This window comes from Palaemon carinicauda, chromosome 15, assembly GCF_036898095.1.
Source record: "Palaemon carinicauda isolate YSFRI2023 chromosome 15, ASM3689809v2, whole genome shotgun sequence".
NCBI classification, from domain to species: domain Eukaryota; kingdom Metazoa; phylum Arthropoda; class Malacostraca; order Decapoda; family Palaemonidae; genus Palaemon; species Palaemon carinicauda.
Window position 1 is genome coordinate 35,430,093 of NC_090739.1, and position 27,875 is coordinate 35,457,967.

Below are 27,875 nucleotides of genomic sequence, written 5' to 3' on the forward strand. Positions count from 1 at the left end.
ACGCGGAAGAAAAAAAAAAGGCGCATATTGTATTTTCCATCTCGCACTCCAAATCCCGAAGAAGATGCAAAAGGCATCAAGGAGATCCCCAAAACGTGCCCTGACGAACTGTCAGGGGAATTCCCTACCGAGTGGTTTGATTCCCCCTTCACTCAAATGGACACATCAACGTGGGAAAATACATTACGGCAACTTTCGAGATAAAATAGCATGTCATTACCATTTCTATGATCCATTACGGTGGGAAATTGTACTATAACTAAAGGAATAAAAATTTCAAGGAAAATGGAAAACATTTTAAGGTAAAGAAAGTCTACGAGTTGAATATGTATTAATGCGTAACGATTTTAGTGACTGTTCATATACACATCTATAGATATATACTTTTCCCTTAAAGTATGTACAACAACAAAAAAACAAACGCAGCCGTTCCTAGTCCACTTTAAGAAAAAGGGCCCAGGCATGTCCTTAGTCATGTCTGGGGTTTGGCCATTTTCATCACCATTTTGATCACTGCGGATTGGTGATGATGGAGACTTGAGTCTGATCGCTCACAGCAAACCAACCAAGTATGGGTGGGCATGACTAGGATGGTTTTTCTGATCATTGCGATACACAAACCCTTTCTTCACGTTATGGTATCCTCACTCTACAGGGTTAAAGCATAAATCTGCATTTATTCCAGTACGTGTTACCTGCATTGTTGCAATATGCATACTTATTCTAGTGGGTATGAAAAACACTCGTGTAAAATGTCGATTATTTTATCCCAAATGAATGAAATTAATAAAAAAAAAAAATAAGAAATTAGATCATCAAATGCGAATGATGTCAAATACATTCAATAAGAATAACAAGAGTGGACATTCATTTCAATCAGCCTATAAGCAATTTGAATCAATAACGATTAATTACGTTTCATAGATTGTGTGTTTTTCGTCGGTTTCAAAATTAAAAAAACACAATTCCTAGACTAATTTATGTAATTAATCAAAACATTGAATGTCGTTCTTAACGTTCTACAAGCTGATCCATAATTGGAAAATGGACTACAAGGATAAAAACTCTAAGACTGGAGAGAGAGAGAGAGAGAGAGAGAGAGAGAGAGAGAGAGAGAGAGAGAGAGAGAGAGAGAGAGAGAGAGAGAGAGATGGTTAGAATCTGCATGGAAACAAAACCCCTGTCTTATCACTTCTTAAACAGAATGAATCTCCCCTGTAATAGATATAATACATATGTTTCCTACCACGGTGAGCGGCATTAGGAAAAGTATGATTACTCGGTATCTACCCGTCCCTCAGCCAGAAGGGGAGAGGGATTAGTTAGGAAAGGGGGGGGGGGGCGTGAAAAGGGTTGAATCTGTGTGCAGATCTACCTAAATATTGAGTCGTCATTTTTGACGGGCCGCGTACACTAGTTTATATAACAGCAGCTTTATATCCTTGAGCAGATAGAAAATGCTTGAAATTTTACTTTAAGCCATTTTTTTTATAACATAAAAGCTTACATTTAGTACTTTCAAATAACGTACAGTACGTTGAAAATACAAAATCTGCTGATTATGCAATATAAGGATACAGAATTTCCTTGAAGATTCATCAAAATACAGTATATGATATGATATACATCTATGAAAATGCAAAAACAATTTAAAACAGACAGGACTTGGTCATTATAATAAAATCCCAACCATATGTGGAAATGTTCTATGACTTCTATGCTTCCTAATTCAAAATACCTAAAAATTTGTATAAATATGCTGGTTTTCGATCTGCTACTATCCTTCAATAGCGAACAGAAGCTGACATGATATTAGCTAAGTTAAAAGTACACTATAATTCCAAAATATCAATAAATTTGCGAGATTCAACATCGCTGTCCTTTGATAGATCCTGGAAAACTTTCCCGATAGGCTTGCCAAGTAGTTCCTTTACTTTACCAAGTCACATAGGAGATATACGTTCAACAGAGCGACCTGAAATATGTTCATGTGGGTTAAAGTTTCGAAAATGTTGGAGAGAGAAGTTTGGAACTGCTTTTCCAACCAATGCAACTTCTTTGAAAGACTGCAATTTTCATTTGGATTCAAGCTGTGAAATGTTTACTTTTTACACCCAAAAATACTCAAGAATTTCAATTTAATTTCTATAGAAAACGGTTTTTTTTTTCTCTTATATTTTGTTTATTCTATCACATTTGCAATTAACATACATTATCTAAGGAGGCTCACAGATGATCCATTTTCTAATAAAAAAAAATTTCGGATATCGAAAATTAAATCATATTCAGCCAAAACAAAAGTATAATTTTGTGTTTTTACATTACAATACAATTTTTTAAGCTAATAACAGTGAAAAATTTTCAGTACCTACGTTGGCAAAGGCTACTTCTAAGCATCTGTGGATAATATGCATAAATTCTTTAAAAGCTTAAAAGCGTTAAATCACATATTGCATTTTAGAAAGCATGAAAACCACCCTAAAACACTGAAAAGAAGGAACATTGTACTTAACATAAATATACTGTAATAACGAATGGGTTACAATTTGAACACTAAGTAGATTATTGTTGCTGTTTAGTCTCTAGCACTCAAGTGGTGATGAACGGCACGATCTATGGAGTGTGTATCAGTCTTGATTATATAAAGTTGAGAGCTCATCTCTCCAAAGGTACTGAAAGGTAATGATTTACGAACCCATATACAAGATAAAATCATTTATGCATGACTTAGCTCCATAAATAGTCAAGAGTTTTAGAAAAATGGTGCTCACAGAACCGAGTACATATTCAATTCATCTGTCTCTGTGATAGGGTGATATTAATTTTCAGGTAAGGGTTGGCTTCGGTAGGATGCACACCTTCAGTCACGCACAAAGAGGATCTTTTTCTTTAATTCATTTCAACTAACCACAACCTAAATTCTGAATAAAAATTACCTAAGACACAAAATTGAAATATACTAGGAAAATTTTCATGGAAGAAAGGTTTAAATAGGTCAATTCGAGACAAGAGGAAATCCCATCTACGTGTAAAAAAATCCGGTTTACCTAAAATAAGGTAAAACTTCAAAGTAGGTATGATGTGGTAATATTCCACCAATCTAAATATCGTCTTGGAATTAAAATTAGAATTATCTCAGTTAAGTTTAAACATTTTATATAGCAAAAGGTAAGGTCCAAAATGCTTTGGGTCTCGTGTCACCATTCAAATTTTATACGCTAAAAAATAAAATCAATTACTTATGAATTAGTTTAATGAAAAGTAACCCGATGCTTATATGAAAAAATTACCCTGATGTTTATGGTTGTATATTAGTGGAAAATTTTTTTACCCTGCATGTGGATGTACATATACGAATGCTTGAATATTACGAACAATGACGGATTAGATATACTGTGCATGACTTGGATACTGCATGACCAAACCCAGCTATGGATTGCATCACCACCGAAACAGCGAAGCTATTGCAAAGGAAACAGGTGGCATGGCTACATCACGCACCGGCATGAAGACCAAACTGAACTAAATCTGCTTATGCCTGTCAACCTGAAGATATCACGCCATCTCTCTTCTCCTACAGGAGAGGAAGATGGTATCACAGGCAATCCTGGCTAACACAACATCATCCACCACCACAGCCGCTGGCCAACTCTTCCACCAGGCTCGGTATTTCGTGGAGACCCACAATGCCACTACCATTGCCTATACCGGTGGCTTGGCACTGGGCACGCTGCTCGTCATCCTGTCTTTGTTCCTATATTACATCTACCAGACGGAACAGGCCAGCTCCGGGAGGTCAGGGGGCCAATGGCAATATGGAGGAGGTGGGTTTCAAAATGGGTCAAGTTTTATAGGTTTTGAGTCCTGGCTTCGTGAGAGAAAAATTTAAGTCTTGAATAGAATTAAACCTAAGGGAGTATATATGTAAATATCGTGTAACGAATAGTTCAGAACTCTTACTTTTAGTATTTGCTCCAATTATTTGAAATATATATTAATAGCTTTTGCTCCAAGCAGCATATCTACATTTTTCTGAGCACCCTGTGAAACTGAAAATAAATAAAAGAATGATGAAACATTGCCCTTGAAAAACTAAGAAAGCAAATCTCACTGAAAAACAGAACTGCCAATGAAAGACCAGCGACGATAAAATTTCCATTATACTTCAGGAAGCGATAACAATTACAACGATGAAGGATTCCAGAACATCCTTGATCTTCTTGAAAAATCGTGGCTCCTCTACGGGGTTCAAGACCAGCGGTGTCGCCGACGACTTGTATGTGAAGTTCATCTGGCAAATGCCAAAGAAATCAATGAAACTGTGTCAGGTACACTGAAGGGGCTTATCAGGTAAATACACACACATATAATCACTTTAATCTTATATACATATACACACACACACACACACACACATATATATATATATATATATATATATATATATATATATATATATATACATATATATATATATATATATATACATATGGATAAAAAAAAACACAATATCAAGCTCATACAAAAATAAAATTCTGTCTCATACTTAGATTAAACCCTAGCCCCTTCAAATGAATGGCAAGTTCGCCTCTGGTGGCATGATTGGTAGCCATCTTGCCTTGCATTCGAACAGGCTAGGGTTCGACCCAAGTATAAGATAGAAATTTACATATACACATATATATATATTACATATATATATATATATATATATATATATATATATATATATATATATATATTATACATATACATATACATATATATATATATATATATATATATATATATAATCTACATTAACTATTGCATCTAAAAAACAAATACTATCACATTTAAGCTTGTTGCAATATCAAAGGGTCTCATATACAATCTTATCTTTCCGTAAGATTTGTCTAACTCTTTATTTGACTTGAAATGCGTTTCTCTCATCAGTCAGGTGAAAGACGGTATTCTGACAAGCACAACCACTCCTGCTGAAATTGACAAAACGGCAGTACGAGATCTACTTCTTGCAGCAAAACACGGTCAAGACTGGAATGACTGCCTGACGTACATCCAATTATGTCCAACAGTATCCCTTGCCGCATTACCACAAGACGCAGACGATGACCATGAAACACTGGTTCAACAGAACAATAACTAATAAGACTCATTTCTGTAATGACAAGTTGCATATCTCATATGTGGTTCATCTGGACTACTAAAAACCCTTCGACCATATGTGAAATGAAACCGAGCCTTAGCTAAAAGATTGTTTGCTCTATGAAGTGGCAAATGTTTTTAGCAGTTCTAGATGTTTTATTAATGAAAACTAAAGCGTTATGGCCAGTAATAATATTTATAATCACAAAATAATTAATTATAAACGTATTTATTAACAAATTTCTTTAATTCTAAGTATTTATAAATTATTTATTATTCCTTAGATTAAGAGACCTTATAAAATATTAATAAACGGAGAGGAACTAAACATAAGTATTTATATACCAAAAACTCAATTGACTTAGATTTGCTTTTATGCAAGTGTTGATGAATATACATATGTGTCACATAAATGTATACGTCCAAGGAGGAAAAATAAATCAGGTCGTTGGGTATTTTTACAAAAAACTTACTTTTTGCCAAACTCGTAAATAAATCTTCACTAAATTAACACCAATAAAATCCTAAAAAAATTAAAGTTTGGAAGTAATGCAAATGAATGCAAAATAGGTTATTCATGCTTATTTTGGTTGTATGCTTTCATGTGATAAGAGAAAATTCATCGATAGGTAAGTTAATGCATTATATCTACAGTATATAAATCAGTATGCAAAAATATAAGAAATTTTTCATGTAAAAATGTTAGTATATATCATATTGTGCGTGTGAGATAGATATATATATATATATATATATATATATATATATATATATATACATATATATATATATATATATGTGTGTGTGTGTGTGTGTGTGAATATATATATATATATATATATATATATATATATATATATATATATATGTGTGTGTGTGTGAATATATATATATATATATATATATATATATATACATATATATATAATTATATATATATATATATATATATATATGTATATATATATAAAATGTTCCATGCTAGCAGTCGTGAAAACTACATTGAAACGTGTTATTTTAACTACAAACTAGAACAGGTAACTCAGTTGAGCAAATACCTTCGCCAACACCACTTTTGTTACCATGGTTATGAAGTAATGAAGTCTCAATATCATGTTGAATGTCACAAGATAGGCAATTGAAATATGTACTTGTTGACGCGAGTTTCATGCAAATGGGATAAATATTGACCACGATATAGCAAAAAGACGTTTTTACATTTTCTTTACCTTGATCCTGACCTTTGAGCCAATCACTCCCAAAAGTTAATAAAATTGTCCTTAAATCTGAGCCAATTATCCCATCAAATTTCATGAGATTCGGTCAAATAGTTTTTGAGTTATGCGAAAAAGAAAAAAAAAAACCAGAGACATACAAACAAGTACACGCCTATTAAAACATAACCTTCGCAATGAAGTTGGTGAAGGTAGTAAGGTTTATACACTTGTACAGCGAGGATGCCTTCAAACGAGCTCTTATTACTAGAGTGACGGCCCAAGGCAAAGGGAAGCATTGTTGCTCCCTTAATATGCTGAACCTACTAACTTTGTGGAAATCTCCACTGTGATGAAAAGATACAGTTAACTACATTTCCGAAAATCATAATACTTTTAAGAAATAGTAATGCTCTCACTGTACAAATTGAAAAGTTAGCACAGTACAGCCACTTCTATGTTCTGGGGCTTAAAACATATTTATATATATATATATATATATATATATATATATATACATACTCACATATATATATATATAGATATGTATATATATATATATACATATTCATATTATATATATACAGTATACATATAAATAATTTATATATACACATATATAATTAATATATGTACATATATATATACATTATTTATATATACATATATATATATATATATATATATATATATATATATATATATAATATAAATATATATACATTATTTATATATATACATGTATATATATATACATATATATATATATATATACATGTATATATATATATATATATATATATAGAGAGAGAGAGAGAGAGAGAGAGAGAGAGAGAGAGAGAGAGAGAGAGAGAGAGAGAGAGAGAGAGAGAGAGAGGGCATATATGAAACATGAATAAACATTTATACTTTTTAACGACTTTCGAACAATATATCAATGAAAAATTGTAATACCGATTATTATTGTTATTATGATTAATAACATTAATTGAGAGAAAAAATGTGAAGGCGCATGATGTAGTAAATACTGAGAAATACGTACCAGTGACCGAAAGAAAATACCGTGACCTAACCATTGCTTCTGCTAAACCGTGTTCGTGGTTGTTTTGTTAAAACAACGTGGTCAGAAAAGCACTGAAATACTTGTTCAGAAACAAGACCGCAGACCCGTAAGGTCTGTGAGAACTGGATCCGTTGCGTCACATATCAAGTCCTACATTATTCACGGTCATTCACATTTCAAATGGCATTTATTGCAATATGTAAGGGCATACATTATCTAAACTTGATTATCGCAATACAGCTGTATATTCCTGATGTAGTCATTGCATTATGAACCAGCCTGCATGAACACTGTGCTCCGAATGTAATTATTACATTATAGATAGGTCGGAAAACTGCAAATGGAATAATCTAATTTGTGAAAGACTTGCACACGCCAAATGGGCGAGTATCAAAAAATTAAAAGTAATTAATGTAATATGAAGAGAGCCATACTCGAATGTACAATATATATATATATATATATATATATATATATATATATATATATATATATATATATATATATATATATATATATATATGATATTGTTTCCAAGCCTACATACTCACTGTTGAGAGGAATTGAAGACCAACGTTATGATATTGTTTATACGCAAATTAATACACATCCCCTCACTTATGAGTGTCAAAGAAGTGATAGTAAAATAGGTGCAACTATGAAAATAAAACAACTCATATTTTGCCACTTTTCTCTCTCTCTCATATATATATAGTTATATATATACATATATATATATATGTATATATGTATATATGTTACCATATAAAATATACACACACATATATACATATATATGTATATATGTATATATGTTACCATATAAAATATACACACACATATATACATATATATATATGCATATATGTGTATATATATATATATAAATATATATATATATATATATATATATATATATATGTGTGTGTGTGTATCTGTGTATGTGTAACTATATAAAAATATATACATATATATACACATTATATCTTTATATATATATATATATGTGTGTGTGTGTGTATCTGTGTATGGCTAACTATATAAAATATATACATATATATAAATACATGTGTCTGTATATAGCCTATATATATATATATATATATATACATTATATCATACACATACATGTGTTAGAATTTGGTACCTGGCAAATCAGGGCAAGGCTTGGCTTTGATCCTCAAACATTCAATATTCCTTTGTTTGCCTATAAAGTTGTTTGTGTACATAGCTATAATTTTGCTACTGTAGATGGCCCTTGAAGGAGGAAGAAAATCAACAGTAGTGAGGGATTATTTCTCCGTCAAAATTATATCACCATGAAACAATTAAACTTGACAAGGTCATCCTCCCTACACGCGGTTGTCGTTATAAGCTTTTTTCTCAGCTGGCCAAGACCCAAACTGAATCAACAAACAAGACTGATGGCAGTCCTCCAGCTGAAATGATGATATTCCTGCCATACACAGGTGAGGCGACACGCAGATAAGGTTAATGGCTTATCTTGCAGATGCTTGTAAACTGACGGATGAACTTCACAGATACACGTTCAAATTAGACAGGAGTACTTATAATTTAATTAGCTGTATTCATCTTCCATTTGACTATCAAGATCTGATTGCGCGCACAACCTGAACAGCAAAAATACTGTAACTCACTCTCTCTCTCTCTCTCTCTCTCTCTCTCTCTCTCTCTCTCTCTCTCTCTCTCTCTCTCTCACAGATACATTATATACTCAAATTTCAGTACAAATACACGATTATTTGAGAGAGAGAGAGAGAGAGAGAGAGAGAGAGAGAGAGAGAGAGAGAGAGAGAGAGAGAGAGAGAGAGAGAGAGAGAGAGAGAGACTAAAATTTTCCCTCCGCTTTATTCTACCCGTATTATCCTGGTTTTTTTTATTATAAGAATCTACTTTTTCATATATAGATAATAAAACGAGAAACGTTATTTCCTCTCTTGGGTAATCAATGGTGTGAAATATCCAATACAGATCTGTTAAGAAACCATTACCGATTGTTTTCTGTAAACTACCATAACAAAATCTGGGATATCGACACCGGATCATCATCATGTCCTACAAATATTTTGAAATCAAAATGTTATTAAGGGGGTTTCAACATAACGTTGACGTCTCCTAGCCACCACTATACGTTTGTGTAATCACCTTCTCATTTCAGGACACAATGGAATCCCTGATAAAATTTGCCGATTCCCTAACGCTGAGGGATTTGGGAGAGACGGCACGTTTCTTCGTCTACGCCTACAACAGCACGACCCTTGTCACGACGGCAGGATTAGCTCTTGGCGTGTTTTTCCTCTCAGCTGCTGCTCTCCTCTATATCTTTTATTACTCCTCGTCGTCAGGACGGTCTGGGGGTGGAGACTGGGAGTACACAGGTAAGGATAGATAAATGGATATATAGAATCTTGGAGATAAGACCCAGCACTAGGTTTGGGGAGGCCATTCAGCTAGAAGTAGTGAATGGGGACTAAGGGTGGAAGGATTAATACATTATATATTTTGATATAACATAACTTATGAAGTCAGGATTAGATTACTCGAGTGCTATATGTGGGTGAGATCATGATGAGGGGTAGATGGAGATGGTTTGGGCGAGCCCTTCACACTCCCCAAAAGAGATTAGTTCACCAAACGTTCAGATGGCTCCACAAGGCGCTAGAAAAGTTGGAAGACCCAGGCCTACATGGCTGAGGACTATGAAGCGCGAAGTAGATGATGAATGGAGAAGTATTGAATTAAAAGCTCAAGATAGCAACGACTGGCGAATTCTAAACGTGGCCCTTAGCGTCAATAGGCGTAGATGATGATATGATGATGATGATGATGATGATGATATGATGATCATGATGATGATGATGATGATCATGATGATGATGATGATGATCATGATGATGATATTATGATGATGATGATGATGATGATATGATGATGATGATGATGATGATGATATTTTCATCTAACTAAACTCAAATAAAACTAAATGGATTACAACAGATTGTTTTGGGGTGGAGAGACTGAGTAAGGAAGGAAATATGTATATATAAGGTTTACTCTTATCTAAATGAACATTTGCAGAATCTATTGGATTATTATCATACTTATTACGAGAAGATTGGAAGTACCAATGTACGGAACTTCACAAAATGCGTATTCTTTCTATTTTCAATAGTATACTTACGTATAGTGCTAAGTTATCTATGCACGCTATACGTATGATTATTTACTCTATATACTTACTAAACATAGCAGAAACGAGCCCTATATACAGGGTTACCAGAGACAAAAGAATAAAGTACTGCATACGTAAGAGCTAAAACAGAAAAACTACGGAACTTCATATAATACTATTACTGTCCAAAATATTAGACTAGAGATAAAACACAATTGCCAATAAACTGTTTGCACCCTTAAGCAAAACAAAACTCTTTAATGATATAAAAACTGACAGGTAATCCTAGCTTTAATTTTCTCCCTACAGGAGGAAGAAGCCGCCACAGCAGGGATTTCACTGGCGTCCTGGGTCTCTTGGAAAAAACCTGGGCGATCTATGGGGTTGAGGACCCAGAGTGCCGCCGACGTCTCATCTGCCAGGCCCATCTCCCTAATGCTCATAAGATTAATGGGGTCGTCTCAGGTCTACTTACGGAACTAACCAGGTGAAACCCACTTATCTTACTTACAATGAATGTCCCATTGTATCTAATATAGTTACAATTACCCGCAAACGCTGGGTATATATATATTTGTATATATATATATATATATATATATATATATATATATATATATATATGTGTGTGTGTGTGTGTATATACATCAAGACTTAAAAGAATTGACGAAAGAAAAGACGAAAAACATAATTAGAACATTTACTCTCTAAAATCAAGGTTTTTTTATTTTTTCCTTCATGACTTCTTAGGCACTTTAAGCTTATCAAGTTCACACACACATACACACACACACACATATACATATATATATATATATATATATATATATATATATATATATATATATATACAGAATATACACAAATATATATATATATATATATATATATATATATATATATATCAATATATATATATATATATATATATATATATATATATTATGTTTATATAAATATATATATATATATATATATATAAAATTATATGTATAAATATACATATGTGTCACACATATAATTAATAACAATTTCACTGTGCACTGGGAATAACTTATACATAAAGGGAATTTGAAACGATAAATGCACGAACTATGAGCAGGATGGTACATAAGTGACAGTGCATTAATTCACTCCGCAGTTAAAGAGATACTTTTCAAGTCCTGGTATGTTAAATTCATTTAACCTTTATAATTCTACCAGTGTAATTATTCCAAAAATATAGGGAATTCGATATTAATGTATTGCATGTGGTTTTATAAATAAAAGTTATGTAAATGTCCTCTGAAATATCAATGACCAAACTATAGAAAGTACATATATACTATATATACACATATACTATATATATATATATATATATATATATAGTATATATGTGTGTATATATATATATATATATATATATATATATATATATATATATATATATATATATATACACATATATACTATATATATATATATATATATATATATATATATATATATATATATATATATATTTGAGTCCACTACAGGTCACCAACACTGATCCGTCATTAAAACTGCCCAGACCAAGACTGAAAAAGATTTCGAATTCTCACTACCATTTTTCTCTTTTATTTAGCCAGGTGAAGAGAGACATGCCTGCTCTAGATAGCCAAGACAAACTGATGGCCAGAGATTTACTGGAGGCAGCGAAGCAAGCACAAGTGAGAGGGGACTGCCAAAAATACTACCAGAAGTGCTCGCAACATTCGCTTGATTCGTTACAGCACGATGCTAAAGAGCGTGACGGGAAACCCAATTCGAAGTTCTTGAATGGAAGTCGCTAATGTGATTAAGCTTACAAGAATTGATCGGTGACGACAAACGATTCTGAAAAGACACTGAACATTTTTCACATTTGCTCACAGATGATCTCTTTGGTGCATTTCTTGGAGCACAAAAATGCATTTTACTTTAGCCATATCTCCATTACTGTGTTTGGAGTCTCAAACTTTACTGCCATTTTTTTATTTTTTTTATTTTACACACCATGGTGAAAAAAAGAGGAGTAAAATCTAAAGCACTAATAATATTCCTGGAAAGTTATGTTCCGGATTATCTTACAGTAATAATGTCTCTGCTAGTTGCAAATTCTAAATATAAAATGTTATATCCTGCTGTTTGGTTTACCAGAAAATTCTGTTGACATGAGCCTTGCTTTGTTAGTTTATATATGAATGATCTATTTTAACGTTGTTATAGCATTTGAAACATTTATTATTACTTATACATAGATTACTTGAGATTACTTATGCCATTTCCTCACTGTGCTACTTTCTCTGTTGGAACCCTTGGGCTTGTAGCATTCTGCTTTTCCAACCAGAGTTGTTGCTTGGCTAATAACAACAACAACAACAACAACAACAACAACAACAACAACAATAATAATATTAATATTAATAATAATAATAATAATAATAATAATAACTTTCAATAAGTCAGAAACAATAGTCAACAAAGGAACCCTAAGAATTGGGGAACAGGGTGGCTCATTCCTAGAAGGATTTCTAAATCTGAATTATTGGTGTCGGTAACAAATTATAAAGAATTCACATAATTCAAAGAAACCTTTCACATTACTTCCCACTTATTTTATGTTATTATCATTATTATTATAAAAAAATACAAATTTAGAGTCTTAGGATATTAACAGGAAAAGCAACCCAGTCGGCAAACTTAACTTAAAAGTAGAGAATAAACTATAAATGATTAATAATTCCTTGTTGCTATTAGTATTGCTTCTTTGGTGCTAGTGATATTAAGAAAAATTAATTGCACACAAACTAAGTTTTTCTATGTTTATGTTCTATGGTATAGGATTCAATGTTAAAAGCTCAAATATAAAACGAAAATGCCCAAAACGTTGGCCAGCGAAATATATTATGTATTTGTTCCTAACATACGCTAATATTTAGCCATTTTCGAATCGTGTTCAAAAACACTTCCTGAAAGGATACTTTATAACATTTCTTAGTTCATATTTAGCATTGAAATATGGTTCAGCTGGTTTCCTTTAGTTTTAATCTTAATTACAAAGCTTCTCTTCCTGTTGAGATATAAGCCACGTCACTACTTCCAGTCAGAGAAACTCCCGCCGATTTATCATAAAGCCTATCTAAAAATATTTGGCAACTATAAATCATGAAGACGTGACTAGGCCCCGAATATTAAAATTAAAAACACAGTAGTTCAGATAGTAAAATATCTTCTAAATATACATTTTGTTATCACTATTCACAATTATTTCATTCCAATCTAGTCTTCATGGAAGGAGAAATTTTAGATTAGATGTTAAGTGTTATGAGAAAAACTTTCCATGGGTGTGTTACATGTTATGTTACCTCACTTTTTGTACTGACGAATTTGCAAATAAAAAAATAACCACAGTTGTTAGACTTTTAATATGAACTTTATTCCCTGCGCCCAGTAAAATAGTACAAAATCAAAACAATGTTTTTGTTTAGAGTATGTCATTGTAACTTTCAAGAATAATCGTATGAAATGAGAGCAAAACTTATAATTTTGAAACGAACTGTTCAGGAATAAATAGCACGAAAATCTAAAACAATTCATTACTATGCTTTCTATCTAAATGAATACATTGCTGTGCTTTCTATCCATCTATAAGCAGGGATCAAATCACCCACATTTTGAAGGTGCAATCTGCCAATTAGTACTCTTGGCCAAGTGGTAGAGCACTCATCCCGCGTTTGATATGTCGTGGATAAATTCAGTCTACTGCGCACCAGGCCATTCGATGCGTATGGTTACTAGAATCTGTTGGGGTCAGTCATGACTCACTGAAAACCAAGAAGGTTGTACTCTTCTGGTGCTACCCCATCCAAATGGAATTTATGGGTACGATGAATATAATATATAATATAATATAATATAACATAATATAATATATATATATATATATATATATATATATATATATATATATATATATATATATATATACATATACATACATATGTGTGTGTATGTGTGTGTGTGTGTGTGAGAGAGAGATGAGAGAGGAGGAGGAGGGAGCTTCTGTCTAGAGGAAGAATCTCCCGACATGATAATTTCGAGTAAAATGTCATGAGTTCTCTCTCTTGGCCAACGTTTACAGTCACTAACTGAATTTATAATTTTACACTTCTCGGACACTGTCGTCTTTTTTTATACTCTTAAATTCAATTTTGACAAGGAACCTACGAACAGACTATTTGTCTTTTTTTAAAATTGTATGAAAAAGTGACATGGCATTATTTGTTAACACATCTACCGCTGGCCCTTCCAAATTCCTAACTGGGTAGAAAGATTCGACAAAATTTTGCAGAGCTTCCCATATTTCTAAATTTCCCTCAAATTGAGAGGTTCGTCACTCAGTCCCTCATCCTCCCAAAATGAAATATCCTGAACTTTATACTATTAACTTGACACGAACAATATAAATCGCAATTCTATAAAGATCACATTACACCCTTATGAAACCAAACTGCCAAAAAGGTATGAGTACTGCAATGAGTGAAAAATTTAAGGTCCAAGAACAAAATTGCATAAAATACAAGTAAACATCGCCTAGGTGGCATATGGATGCTAAACAACTGTTTTTTTTTTTTCCTCCTTGTTCTAAAAGCGTGCTTTTTTTTCCATTCGTATGGGGTAACACGGTTGCCTTCTTTTGAAGGACTTTGCTTTGGCTTTTGGGGTGGAGCGTAGTCCCGACCGGCTGCCCTGCCTGACATCGCCTAGACCCCGGTAGCTGCACAGGACATTGAAGTTTCGTTAGTATTTTTCCTAAAATTGCGGATACGGATCGAAATTTATTCTCGCAAATTGATACAATGCTCGAATACGATATGATATTTCATGTATACCGATTCGATCATATCCAGATTTAATCATAAACCGAAGTATTACAGTGTGCGTACTGTATGTATGCGTGTGTGTATATATATATATATATATATATATATATATATATATATATATAAAGTATATATATATATACATTATATATATATAATATATATATATATATATATATATATATATACAGTATATATATATATATATATATATATATATATATATATATATATATATTACTTTTTTAATTGTAACAAGGCAATTGACTTGTAAGGGAACGCTTTTTATACACTTCTCTCTAGTACCAAGCCAGTTTCAAGAAACATCTCGCTGTTTACAAGCACACCAAGACGACGACGATAGAAAGAAAAAACAAGAATCGTCCAATAAATTAAACACACACAACAAATAATATTAGACATTAAAGGGAAGAAACAATAGTAACTCAGGACACAATGGATTTTATTTTCTAAATAAAGCAATAACGACACAATCATGGAGAAAACATTGGAAATCTAAATGAAGGCAATAGTAAAAGCAATTCAAAGAATCGACGAAAAACTTTCTTTCCAATACCAATATCAGAGCAAACAACAAACCCATAAACAATTTCTTATTTTAAAGGGTGGGATTTTGTAACCGATTACAATTCAATTCATATCTTCAGAAAATCAATGTGCATAAGAAAGTTGAAAACATTATATTCATAAATATAATAAAAAGAAGCAAATAAAACTATTAACAAGTTCGTTACTTTAGGGGCATAGGTTCACAAGGAAATATTTTTTTGCAAAATTAATACCAAAACAACATTGTATGGCATGGAAAGATGTTTCAGGAAAGAATAAAAAAAAAATTACGGGTGAAATGTCAAGTGACTGAATAGAAGGGAGCAACCCATGGACATTACTGAGGGGACAGACAGAAATAGATTCTCTCTCTCTCTCTCTCTCTCTCTCTCTCTCTCTCTCTCTCTCTCTCTCTCTCTCTCTCTCTCTCTCATATACTGTATATATATATATATATATATATATATATATATATATATATATATATATATATATATACATACATATATATATATATACATATATATATATATATATATATATATATATATATACATATATATATATATATATATATATATATATATATATATATATATATATATATATATCATCCACATATGGCGCTCGAGTAATCTCTTATAATTTCATTTCAAATCCTGTCCTTTCATTTAACGCCCAATATTCTTTGTTCTCAAAATTACTGTCTGTTGGAGATTATTTCATTGTCATACATTAACAGAGATCACTAAACTGACATATAGCCTGATTTTTATATATAATTTCAGGTAATTTGATTTTCAAATTTTACTTAACCTATCGATTGATTGATTGATTTAAAGTTTTCAGGCATTTAACCTATCAATTGTTTGATTTGCTTTTTTCAATTGTTCATTAAATTCCAATTCTAAAAACCCTGCATTAGATACCATAGTTCCCAAATATTTAAATGAATCTACCTCATTATAACGTTCTCCTTCCAATGATATTTCATCTTCCATTGAAAATTCCGTTCTCATCATCTCTGTCTTTCTTCTATTTATCTTGAGCCATACCTCATCTGATATTTCATGCATTTTGTTACGCATGCGTTGCAAATTGTGCTGTTCTGCTAATAAGGACAGCGTCAACAGCATACTCTAGGTCAGCTAATTTCCTATTACCAATAGAGTCCGATCTTTTTCCATCACCCCCAACTGTTCTATGCATTACAAAATCCATGAGGAGGATAAACAACATAGGTGACAATACATTCCTTTGGAGTACTCCACGGTTCACGTTCACTGACAATTTATTTGATAGGGCACCACTAACATTAACTTTGCACTTGCTATGCTCATGAACAGACTTAATCCAATACACATATTTAAGAGGAATTCCATAATAACATAGGACTCTCCACAAAATTGGCCGTTGCACACTACCAAAGGCAACAAATGTCATCAAAATTGAATTTCTATATTCTACGCTTTGCTGTACAACCTGTCTTAAAATGAAAATGTTTCCAGTACAACTTCTACCTTTTCTAAATCCTGATTGTTCATCAATGTTTCTCGCTAGTCTCTTTGGAATAAGCATACTATATATTTTCATGACATCTGGCGTAAGAGTGACAACTCTGTAATCATTGCAATCAGTCAAGTCTCATTTTTTACCATTTTCACCAACACTCTTAACTCCCATTCATCAGGTTTTACCTCTTCACGGCATATCCTACAAAATAATCTTGTAATCTTGTAGGTATTCTGGGTATTCATTTTCCTCCAGTTTCATTTCAGCAGTTATTCAATCGTAACCAAATGATTTCCATTCGAGTTTTTTTTCTTTTTAATAGATTCGACTTCAAACACACTGAATTCATTCATGGGTACATCAATGTCTTCATCAGCTTCAGGTATATCAATCAAATTATTCCCCTCATATCTCCTATTCATGACCTCACTAGTGTTCCATCCAATGTTATCTTTCTTCATCTTCTGTTGTTATAACAGATACACCCCTCTATTTTATGAGTAAAATATTCTTCTTCTTTGCCCTCTTAGAGATCTCATTAATAATTCTTACACCATAGCCATTCCAGGAATTCATAGCTTTGTCAACCTCATCTGCTTTCCAGACTAAATATTCTCTCCAGTCATTCCTGGCTTTTCTTTTGACCTCACTATCAATGCTGGAATACTTGGCATGCTTTACCTTGTAATTTTCATTACTTTCTCGAAAACTCTCAACAATCAATTTCTGTCTTGTCTCCTTTTTATAGTACCCCACGTATCATTTGATATCCATAGCTTTCTCCCTATAACTGACTGTCCCAAAATTTCACCACCAACCGACTGATATATGTTCTTAATATCACACCATTCTATATTAACAGTCTGCTCTTCTTTTCTTAAAATCTCTAAGACTGCAAATCGATTCCTACATTCAATTGCAAATATTTCTGTGACCATCTTCTAGAAGCTTAGTTGTATCAAACCTAGGTATTCTATCTACACTTCTGTTGGGTGTTTTCAGTTTATATTTCAGTGTGGTAATGAGGAGCTGGTGATCACTACCAATATCAGCCCCTCTATAGCTTCTTACATTTCTCTTTATTGATGGATAAGTGATCTATTTGATTCATGTAATTGCCACATGGCGAAGTCCATGTATAATTGTGGATGTCTATATGCTGGAGAAGGGCACCTCCAATGACAAGATTGTTTGTTAAACAGAAACTTATAAAATGGGCTCCATTTTCTTTTGCGACTTCGCCAAGACCTTCAACACTCATTACCTTCTCTATACCTTGATTATTCCTTCCAACGTTAGCATTAAAGTCACCAATCACAGTTTTCACATCCCTCTCTGGCATTCCATCTATTACTCATAACAGTTTGTCATAGTATTCATCTTTCTTTTCTTCAGGGAAATCAATTCTTGGTTTATAGCAAACTATAATACTGATATTGCACAGCTTTGATTTAAACTTTGCAAGTAACAATCTACTTTTTACAGTTCTCCACTCAGTTAATGTCTTTTCTGTTCTTGGTGTCATCAGCATTCCTACCCCTACGCTCCCAAATCCATCTATTCTTCTTGAATTGATAATTTCCTTGGTCTAAGGTTTCCTTACCAATCCCCTTACAACGTGTTTCACTTCGGACCAAGATATCAAAACTATATTTCATATATTCACTCCACTTACTGAAACTCCCCAATCTGATTCATGGTTCTAACATTCCAATTACCGATTTTCTATTTTTCTTTAGCATTTATAAACCAGGAGATTCTTAACCCCACGCTAAGCCTGAGACTGGGAGCTATTCTGTCAACTTTTCTTTCCATTGACTGACTAAATCCATAGAGGATTCATTGACTAGATTCATCAAAGGATAGTCACTTCCTTGTGATGCGCAGTGGCGGTCCATCCTAATTCTAGTAAGATCATCTACAAGGTATAGGAGTAGAAGCCGAAGAGACAGTTTGTCTTTCGCCTTAAACCCAATCTGTCATCCTGCTACCAGTAATTTCATCAAGATTCAATGGGGCACCTCCTCCACGAAAAAAGTTCTTGTTACTCCACTAAATTTCTCATCCGCTTATATAATCATTGGCAAAAATGGATCGTTAAGGTATACCGCACTATATATATATATATATATATATATATATATATATATATATATATATATATATATATGTATATATATATATACACATATACACACACACACATATATATATATATATATATATATATATATATATATATATATATATATATATACTGTATATATACTATATATATATATATATATATATATATATATATATATATATATCCCTTTCTGAGAGGGGATACCTTAGTGGTTAAAGGATTTGTGTATCGCCATGATCATCAAAGTTGCACTTATCAGGGATTTACGGATCCACCAGTTTCACTCCAGGGTCACCAATATGTGGATGCACCAGTTAGGTAATAACTGAGAAGCGGGGTGAATGCAACTAACTTTATTTGGACAGAGCCTGAATATATATACAACCCGTTCCAATGATACAAAAGCATACAGGCATAAACAAGAAATTCAGTTATAGTGAATGAGCGTGTGTGATGCATGTGCAGTACAGGACCAACAAGGCTGGTTTGGTTTGCTAAGAGTGATCACACTAAAGTCTCCACTACCAGGAATCTGCAGTGGCCATTTTGGTGATGAAAATGGCCAAACTGAAGACACAACTAAGGACATGTCTTAAGCTTTTGTCCTGCAGTGGACTAGATTGATTGATTGATTTAAAGTTTTCAGGCATCCTGACAACTAAGGTCATTGACGCCGATATCATTTATTTTATATAAAAATTAAAAGAATATTCAATTAAAACCATAAAAGTTGAATGTCATTATGGAAGTTAAATAATTTTCAGAACACCTGTTTCTGAAATAAATCTAAAAATGTCCCTCGCATAGTAGGACACATCATGTCGAAGAATCTTGGCAAGGATAAACCTGCCATCCTCACCTCGAGCCTCAAACAGATATCTATTTCGTAAGTTATTATAATTGGGGCATTCGGTCAACAAATGCCTCACTGTTAAAGGTACTAAACAGTCGTCGCAATACGGTTGGTGTTAGCCCTTCAGAAGAAACTCGATGTGTCAACCGAATGTGACCAATACAAAGACGACAAAGAGACACCTCCCACTTTCGGGGCATCATGTTATACCTCCAAGAAGATATGACATTTGTTACTTCTCTCATTTTATTGCCATCTAGACTATCCCAGTGCTATTTCCATTTATTACAAAACAATTTCTTGATGTTAGGTAGGAAATCATTACAGGGAATGGGATACCTTCTTGGTAGCAACTATGATGCAACATTCTTCGCCAGTAAATCTGCCTTCTCATTCCCAGACACACCTACATGTGCTGAAACCCAACAAAATCGAACCCTTATACCTCTCCGTCCAATAATAAAAAGCCATTCTAAAATCTTTAAAACTAGAGGATTACTAGAATTCAAAACTTCTAAAGCTTCAGGGACTCTCCTTGCATCACTAAAAATTGTAAAATTGCCCTCCTTTTACAACGCTCTTTTCTCAATAGCGATTAGTATGCCATACAGTTCGGCAGTAAATATGGATGCTGTTAAAGGAAGTGCACCTCTACAATTACAACCAATACTATGTACTCCAAATCCAGCGCCAGTGTCAGATTTGGAGCCATCGGTATATATAAAAGTCGATCCCCTATGTTCTGCAACATGTTCCATAAAAAGAGACCTGGACTAGAAATCAGTCATATTCTTCTTAACACCAAAAGAGTCTTTACAAAAATATATCTCAGGTAATTTCCATGGAGGCGTTGATGATACCTTAAATGGAAGCACCTTAATTCTAATTATATCAAGACTGTTTACTAATTGTTTCACCTGAAAGCCATAAGGTTTAGGAGATTTTGGGTGCAGCTCAATGTATATTGATTGCCTTACAAGGCTTGCAGTCTGAAAGGCTAATAATTAGGGAGTCTTTGCAATCTAAACCAATACCGAATAATAGAAGACATTCGGTAACGGTCTAGAGGTAACTCTCCAGCATCAACAAGGAGACTTGGGATAGGTGAGGTTCTAAACGCTCCCGTGGAATAGGTGAGGTTCTAAACGCTCCCGTGGACAATCTAATACCAGCATGATGTATTGAATCTAATATCATTAACAGGCTTGGGGTGGCTGAAGAGTATATTTCACATCCATAACAATTGTGGAAAAAATCAAGGCCTTGTATAATTTTAAAATAGTATTGCGGTCTGCTCCCCATGATGTATTGGACAATACTTTTGAAATATTCAAAGCCTCAAGACATTAAGCTTTTAATGCTTTTAAGTGAGAAACCTATGTAAGCCTACAATCAAATATCAAACCTAAAAATTTAGCTTCACTTAAACATGGGATCCGTTGACCTTTAATGTATATATCTGGGTCTGGATGTACTCCCCGGATACGACAGAAATGGACAATAGTAGTTTTACTTGTCGAGAACTTAAATCCATTCATATCGGCCCACTGGATAATTTTGTCAATTGAGAGTTGTACTTTTCTCTCAACCATTGCCATTCTAGCTCTGGCAAATGATATGGAGAGATCATCCACAAATAATGTTGAGAGAACATCCCGGAGAATGACTGAGGATAACACATTAATTGCTAGTGTAAACAGGGTTACACTCAGCACACTACCCTGAGAAACTCCTCCTTCCTGGCATTTACTCTCTGATAAGAGTTTCCCCCACTCTCACTTGAAAAACTCTATGTGAAAGAGATGACTGAATAAATAGTGGTAGCTCTCCTTTTAATCCTAATTCATGAATTGTTTTAAATATACCATATCTCCATGTGGTATCATGTGCATTTTCAAGGTCAAAAAAGGCTATCACATGGTGCTGTTTGAAAGCAAAGGCCTCACAAATAAAGGACTTAAGTCGTATCAACACATCAATCGTTGAGTGCATTTTTCTGAATCCACATTGAATGGGTGATAAAATACCCTTCTTTTCAAGGCACCACATCAGTCTTACATTGAAAATCTTCTCCATGAGTTTACATAAACAAGATGTCAATGCAATTGGCCTATAATTTGCTGCTAAAAACTTGTCCTTACCGGGTTTTATAAAGGCTAAAATAATGGCTAGTTCCCAAACACTTGGATAACTATGATCATTCCATATTCTTTTAATGCTTAAAATAGATAACTTTGTATTAAAATGTACATGTTTAATAATTGCATATGGAATTACATCAGGTCCAGGGGCTGTATCGATCCAATTAGCAATTGCGGAATCAAATTCTCTTTCAGTAAAAGGAGAATTATACAACTCTTCCCTTCCTGTTGCAAAATTTAAAATTTTCTTTTCGTCAACGCTCCTATACTGGTGACCAAGAGCTGCTTTACACTCGCATGATACATCTGAGAAATGATCAGCCAGGGCTTTGCTAACATCATTTGCTTCAGTCACATACTGACCGTTCACCTTCAACACTGGTGGTGGGTTTGGGGTATATTTGCCTGCAATATTTTTACTTTCCTGCAAGCAGAAGATGGTGGTGTTCAACTGTTAATGGAGGAAACAAAAGACACCCAAGACTGGTGTCTAGCTTCTTTCATGGCACGACGGAACTGTGTTCTACACTTTTTGTATGCTATTAGATTTTCCTCAGTATGGCATCTACACAATCTAGTCAAAGATTTTTTGGTGGCTCTGTGCAAGGCTGTTAATTCTGAAGACCACCACGGGACTGGTCGTCGTTTGAATAATCCTGTGGTTTTGGGAATCAAATTGACTCCTGCTGTATGGAGAGTTCCATTCAGTAGGTCTATGGCATCATCGATACTTTCAAACTGCTCTGCACTCCCCTTGATTTCACTTAGCTCACAAAATTTAACCCAGTCCGCCTTGTCAAGATTCCATTGTAGCAATCTTTGTAAAGGTGGACCATTGTTGGTGTTTATAATGATTGGTGATTGATCATTAGTATGCCAATCACCTAATGTCCTCCAATCGAAATCAAGAAGGCAGTTAGAGCTTGCAATTGAAAGGTCAATGCATGACATGGTACCTGTCTGAACGTGGAAGTGTGCGGGCTCTCCTGTATTAAGGAGTCGTCATTGATGATATAATATTGCCCCTGGTGTTTGCTAAAACATCATCCACAAAGGATGTCTACCATTCAAATGTCCAAGTAAAAGAAAAGGTTGAGGGAGCTGTGTAATCACCTCTACTAAATTATCATACGATATGTTATCATTTGGAGGCAAGTACAGAGGGCAGATTGTATATTTTCCCCCTATATCAATCTGTACAACCACTGCCTGGAGAGGTGTACGAATAGATAAAGGTATTTGTGGAACATCTCGAAGAACATATAAGAGGCTTCTGCCATGGCTCCCTACTCGGTGATTATACGGTGTCCTATAGCCAACATATTCGCGAGGACAAGGAGTATTAGCATCAAGCCTTCTCTCTTGTAAACATACAATTATGGGGGAATGCTCGTGAATTAAGACCTTAAGTTCTTCATATTTCGCCCTTAAACCCTGACAATTCCATTGCAAAATGGAGGAGAAAACTATGTATTATTTTCTGGAAGACATCTTTGATGAGGTCTTCCCTTTGACAGTTTTTGATTTGACAATATTTTCTGTAGGCTTCTTAAGTGTGGATCTTGATAAGTTAGGTTTTATATTAGCCTTTTCAGTGTTCTTTTTACCTAATTCTTGTGGGGGATGGTGGACCTCAACTTGAATTTTTGATTGATTCAAGAAATTTTCCTGTTGATCTGAAATATCAACAGGCAGAACATCATATCTATTTGATGTCATAACTGGTGTTTTTAATGGATGGGGGTGAGAGATATGGAGGTCTCTCTCTTTTCTTATTGACAGGTGGTGATTTGTTAGGTTTTGGTGTTTTCCCCACTACAGGTGCACCTGATAACTCTGTTTTATGTGGAACCTCCATCGAATCAGGCAAATATATAGCCTGAGAGAGGTTAGTATTATCCTTTGTAGTGGGGACAAAGGTTTAATAGAGGTGAGCAAAGCCTTAGGTGATATTCTTGTCCTATCCTCTAGAATGTTATCAGAAGAAGGCGAATTTCTTTTATGGGGAATACAGGCAGTAATAGGTGGGTTGGATGTCTCCTGCCTCATTTTTTATCCTGATTTCAATACCTTTGCATAACTTGTTGATTTACTCAATAGTCTCTTAGCATGCCCCACACTTATGTGTTCGATACTGGATTTAATGAGTGCAGCCTCTTCCAACTTATATTGCTGGCAGCTCCTATCAGTAGATTTATGATTCAAATTGCAGTTTATACAATTGGCCTCTAGTGTACATTCTCCATGGTAAACATTGGAGCAAGTACTACACATTTTATCATTCTTGCAAACTTTAAATGGATGCCCATATCTTAAGCAATTAAAACATTGCAGCGGCTTCTGCTTAAAAGTTCGAACTTTAATCCATTCATTTTCTATATAAATGTGGAAAGGCACATCAGCATCCTAGAAAGTCAAGATAATCATTGACGTTCCAGGGACTTTATGCACTTTCCACACAGTTAAAAGACACGTGGCCAATATCTCCTCTTCGTTAAACTCACATAAGACTATCAAAAACTACTCCCCTTCCATAACTGAAGTTTAGATGGGGTTTCACATCCAGCTTTATGTCATCATTCTCTGTATTTAAATTGCAAAGTATAACAGATTGAATTTCTGATTTGGCACTTACGAGGAAACTGTTCTTTACAAACCGAGATATAACTCCTGGTGCGATGGTACCTACTTTATTTAAAGATATGTAAATTTCTTCAAAAGAATTTCCTGTACTCCCTTTTGACTGAGCAACAAGCTACTTTGGTGGTTTTGGCTTTCTCTGGGAGGGTACAACTACCTCTATACCTTTATCAATCCATTCTGCAGGTTTGTATATATCTAGATCCTTAGGTACCCGATCGCAAAGAGCACCCTTCATGTTCAAATTATTGATTTTAATATTCATAATATTACTGATTGCATTGGATGCTTCATCATGGTCATCAAATTATATCCATGATCTCATGTGTCACCTTCAAGTCTCATTCTAATTTCTTTGATGTGACCATAACATTGAAATGCTTTATACAGCACATCATAATTAGTTTCTATGGGAATCAGAGTGACATGAAGGATTCGCAAAATTCTCCATGTCACCCAAATTATTTTGTTTTTTTAGCATTAGCAGAATGGTCCTTTAGGGTTTCTAGGTCGTCAACAGAGGGGTTAGTTTTTAAAGCAGCAGCAAGCCGGGTTATCCACCTCTTATCGGAGGATGTCAGTCCTCCTATCCCATGCGGCCCAACATGAGAAGAGGCTTCAACGGGGACCAGTCCTCTATTACAGAGGGGTGTCTCTCTTTAGGTGGGCGTACACTGGTCAGTGGGGATAGTTAGCCCCTCCCACCGACGAATTCAATGCCTGGCATCACCAATTACCCGCAAATATGGGCGACTTAAAACTGGATCACTGGAGCCCGACTCTTAACAGACTTGGTCTGCACCCAATGGGGTCAGCCCGAGTGTGATGGCGTCTAAATATGTACAGGTTGAGAAGGTATGCCATCCATCACACCCTGTGCCAAATCCAAAGAAGCACTCAAAACCAAATTCATACAAGCCAAAGTCGTCAACAAGTTCATGCCCAAGGGGAAGAGATGAGAGAATATAAGAAATAATCAAAAGAAAGGAGAGAAAGTGCTGACTAATTTAGTTGGATCAACAATTGGGCACCAAGGTCCAGTGGGAAAGCAGTTTCTACCGATCATTAGAGCCCAGCTGCTAATCCCTAAGGCCCCCATCCTCATCAAGGCTTCAGCCTGGGGGCCAGTGGTCTGGAAACGGCTGAATTTGTTATATATAATATATATATATATATATATATATATGTATATATATATATATATATATATATATATATATATATATATATATATGTATATACACACACACACACACACACATATATATATATATATATATATATATATATATATATATATATATATATATATATATATATATATATATTTGTAATTCTGCACCGATGTGACGTTCTCTAGCTAAATCCCGTTCTGATAGAAGAGGAAATTGTAAATAATGGCATGTACCTCATTCCTTTTACATATTGCAGTCCATCATCGTCCTGATTTTATCATTCATGCTCTTCTATATTGGCTGCTACTGAAAGCTGACAAAGTTTATTTCAGATATGCTGGAGGGTTGACCTCCTATAAAAGATTCAAGCTTCAACTTCCTACCAGGTCCAAAAACCATAACTAGAAGCATTAGGGATTTACTTGGGGTCGGTTTATTCATGCTTCTAAAGTTTGTACTGAATTGATGTGCTGTATTGGTGGAAAAAAAATTCTTGCTTTTCCTTCCCTTTTTAAGCATTTCTGCTCTCATACATTTACAGTATCTATAAGTGCGTGGGTATAAACCTTACAAATCGATAAATATAAACCCAATTGTCAGCGCTGTCAAAGGATTTTAACCAGTTAACTTTACCGTAATTTTAACAATGCTAAGATGAGAAAAATACTGAAACTTCATTTATTAAATCGTTTCTTTTTCTGAAGGGGCAGGAAATTATCATTCTGTAAGTTTGTTCAGAAACCTGATTTCATCTAGAAACTATATTCCGATGTAATTTTCACTCCAGACAACTACACGAAATACACGAAAAATTCACTCTCACCAGTGAAAAAGAATTTAATTTTTTTAAAATTAATAACTAAAAAGTAAAATTATTTATTAAGTTTTATTCCAGCTGTGACCAGGTTTTGAAAAGTAAATGATTTTCCTAGTTTAGACTTGTCTGTAAATGCTTCTCTGTTGAACAGATTGAAGTCTTGACAGATCTAATTTAACGATGTTACTGATCTAATTTTATATTATATATGATCTTTGACTATTTCTCATATAAAATTCCTTCTTTGTTTCATGTAAAATGTTATTGCTATGAGTCTTAACAGAGTAGCTAATATGCAGTGGTACAGCTGCTTTTAAATTTATAATGTTTTGAGGTCGCTCTAATAATCTTTCTGTAGGCCTTCGGTATGACATTTAGCTGTCATCCATAGTGATAAAAGATCCACCTAATAACAATGGACTATCATAATTAATATTTATTACCATCAACAATCAAAATGAAACCTTTACCTACTTAGTAGGTAGTAGGTTGGCTTGGACACCTCCCACCCATTGAGATACCAACGCTATTATTA

At 33.9% G+C, this 27,875-nt stretch overlaps 1 protein-coding gene and 2 long non-coding RNA genes across 3 annotated transcripts in view; 2 read left to right on the plus strand and 1 right to left on the minus strand.

The window, feature by feature from the left end:
- LOC137654267 (uncharacterized) overlaps positions 1-12,629 on the plus strand; it is a 46,433-nt gene extending 33,804 nt beyond the window's left edge. The window contains exons 2-4 of the mRNA XM_068387893.1: positions 9,602-9,821; positions 10,925-11,102; positions 12,225-12,629. Coding sequence (XP_068243994.1) covers positions 9,608-9,821; positions 10,925-11,102; positions 12,225-12,432 — 600 coding nt within the window. The 5' untranslated portion in view covers positions 9,602-9,607 and the 3' untranslated portion in view covers positions 12,433-12,629. The remainder of the gene's footprint in view (positions 1-9,601; positions 9,822-10,924; positions 11,103-12,224) is intronic.
- Positions 1-27,875, minus strand: part of LOC137654554 (uncharacterized) — a 339,292-nt gene that overhangs the window by 69,608 nt on the left and 241,809 nt on the right. The gene's annotated exons all lie outside the window — the stretch shown is intronic.
- LOC137654266 (uncharacterized) lies at positions 3,597-5,318 on the plus strand. Its single transcript, XR_011046579.1, has 3 exons — positions 3,597-3,824; positions 4,170-4,350; positions 4,936-5,318. It is a non-coding gene; the product is annotated as an uncharacterized lncRNA (long non-coding RNA).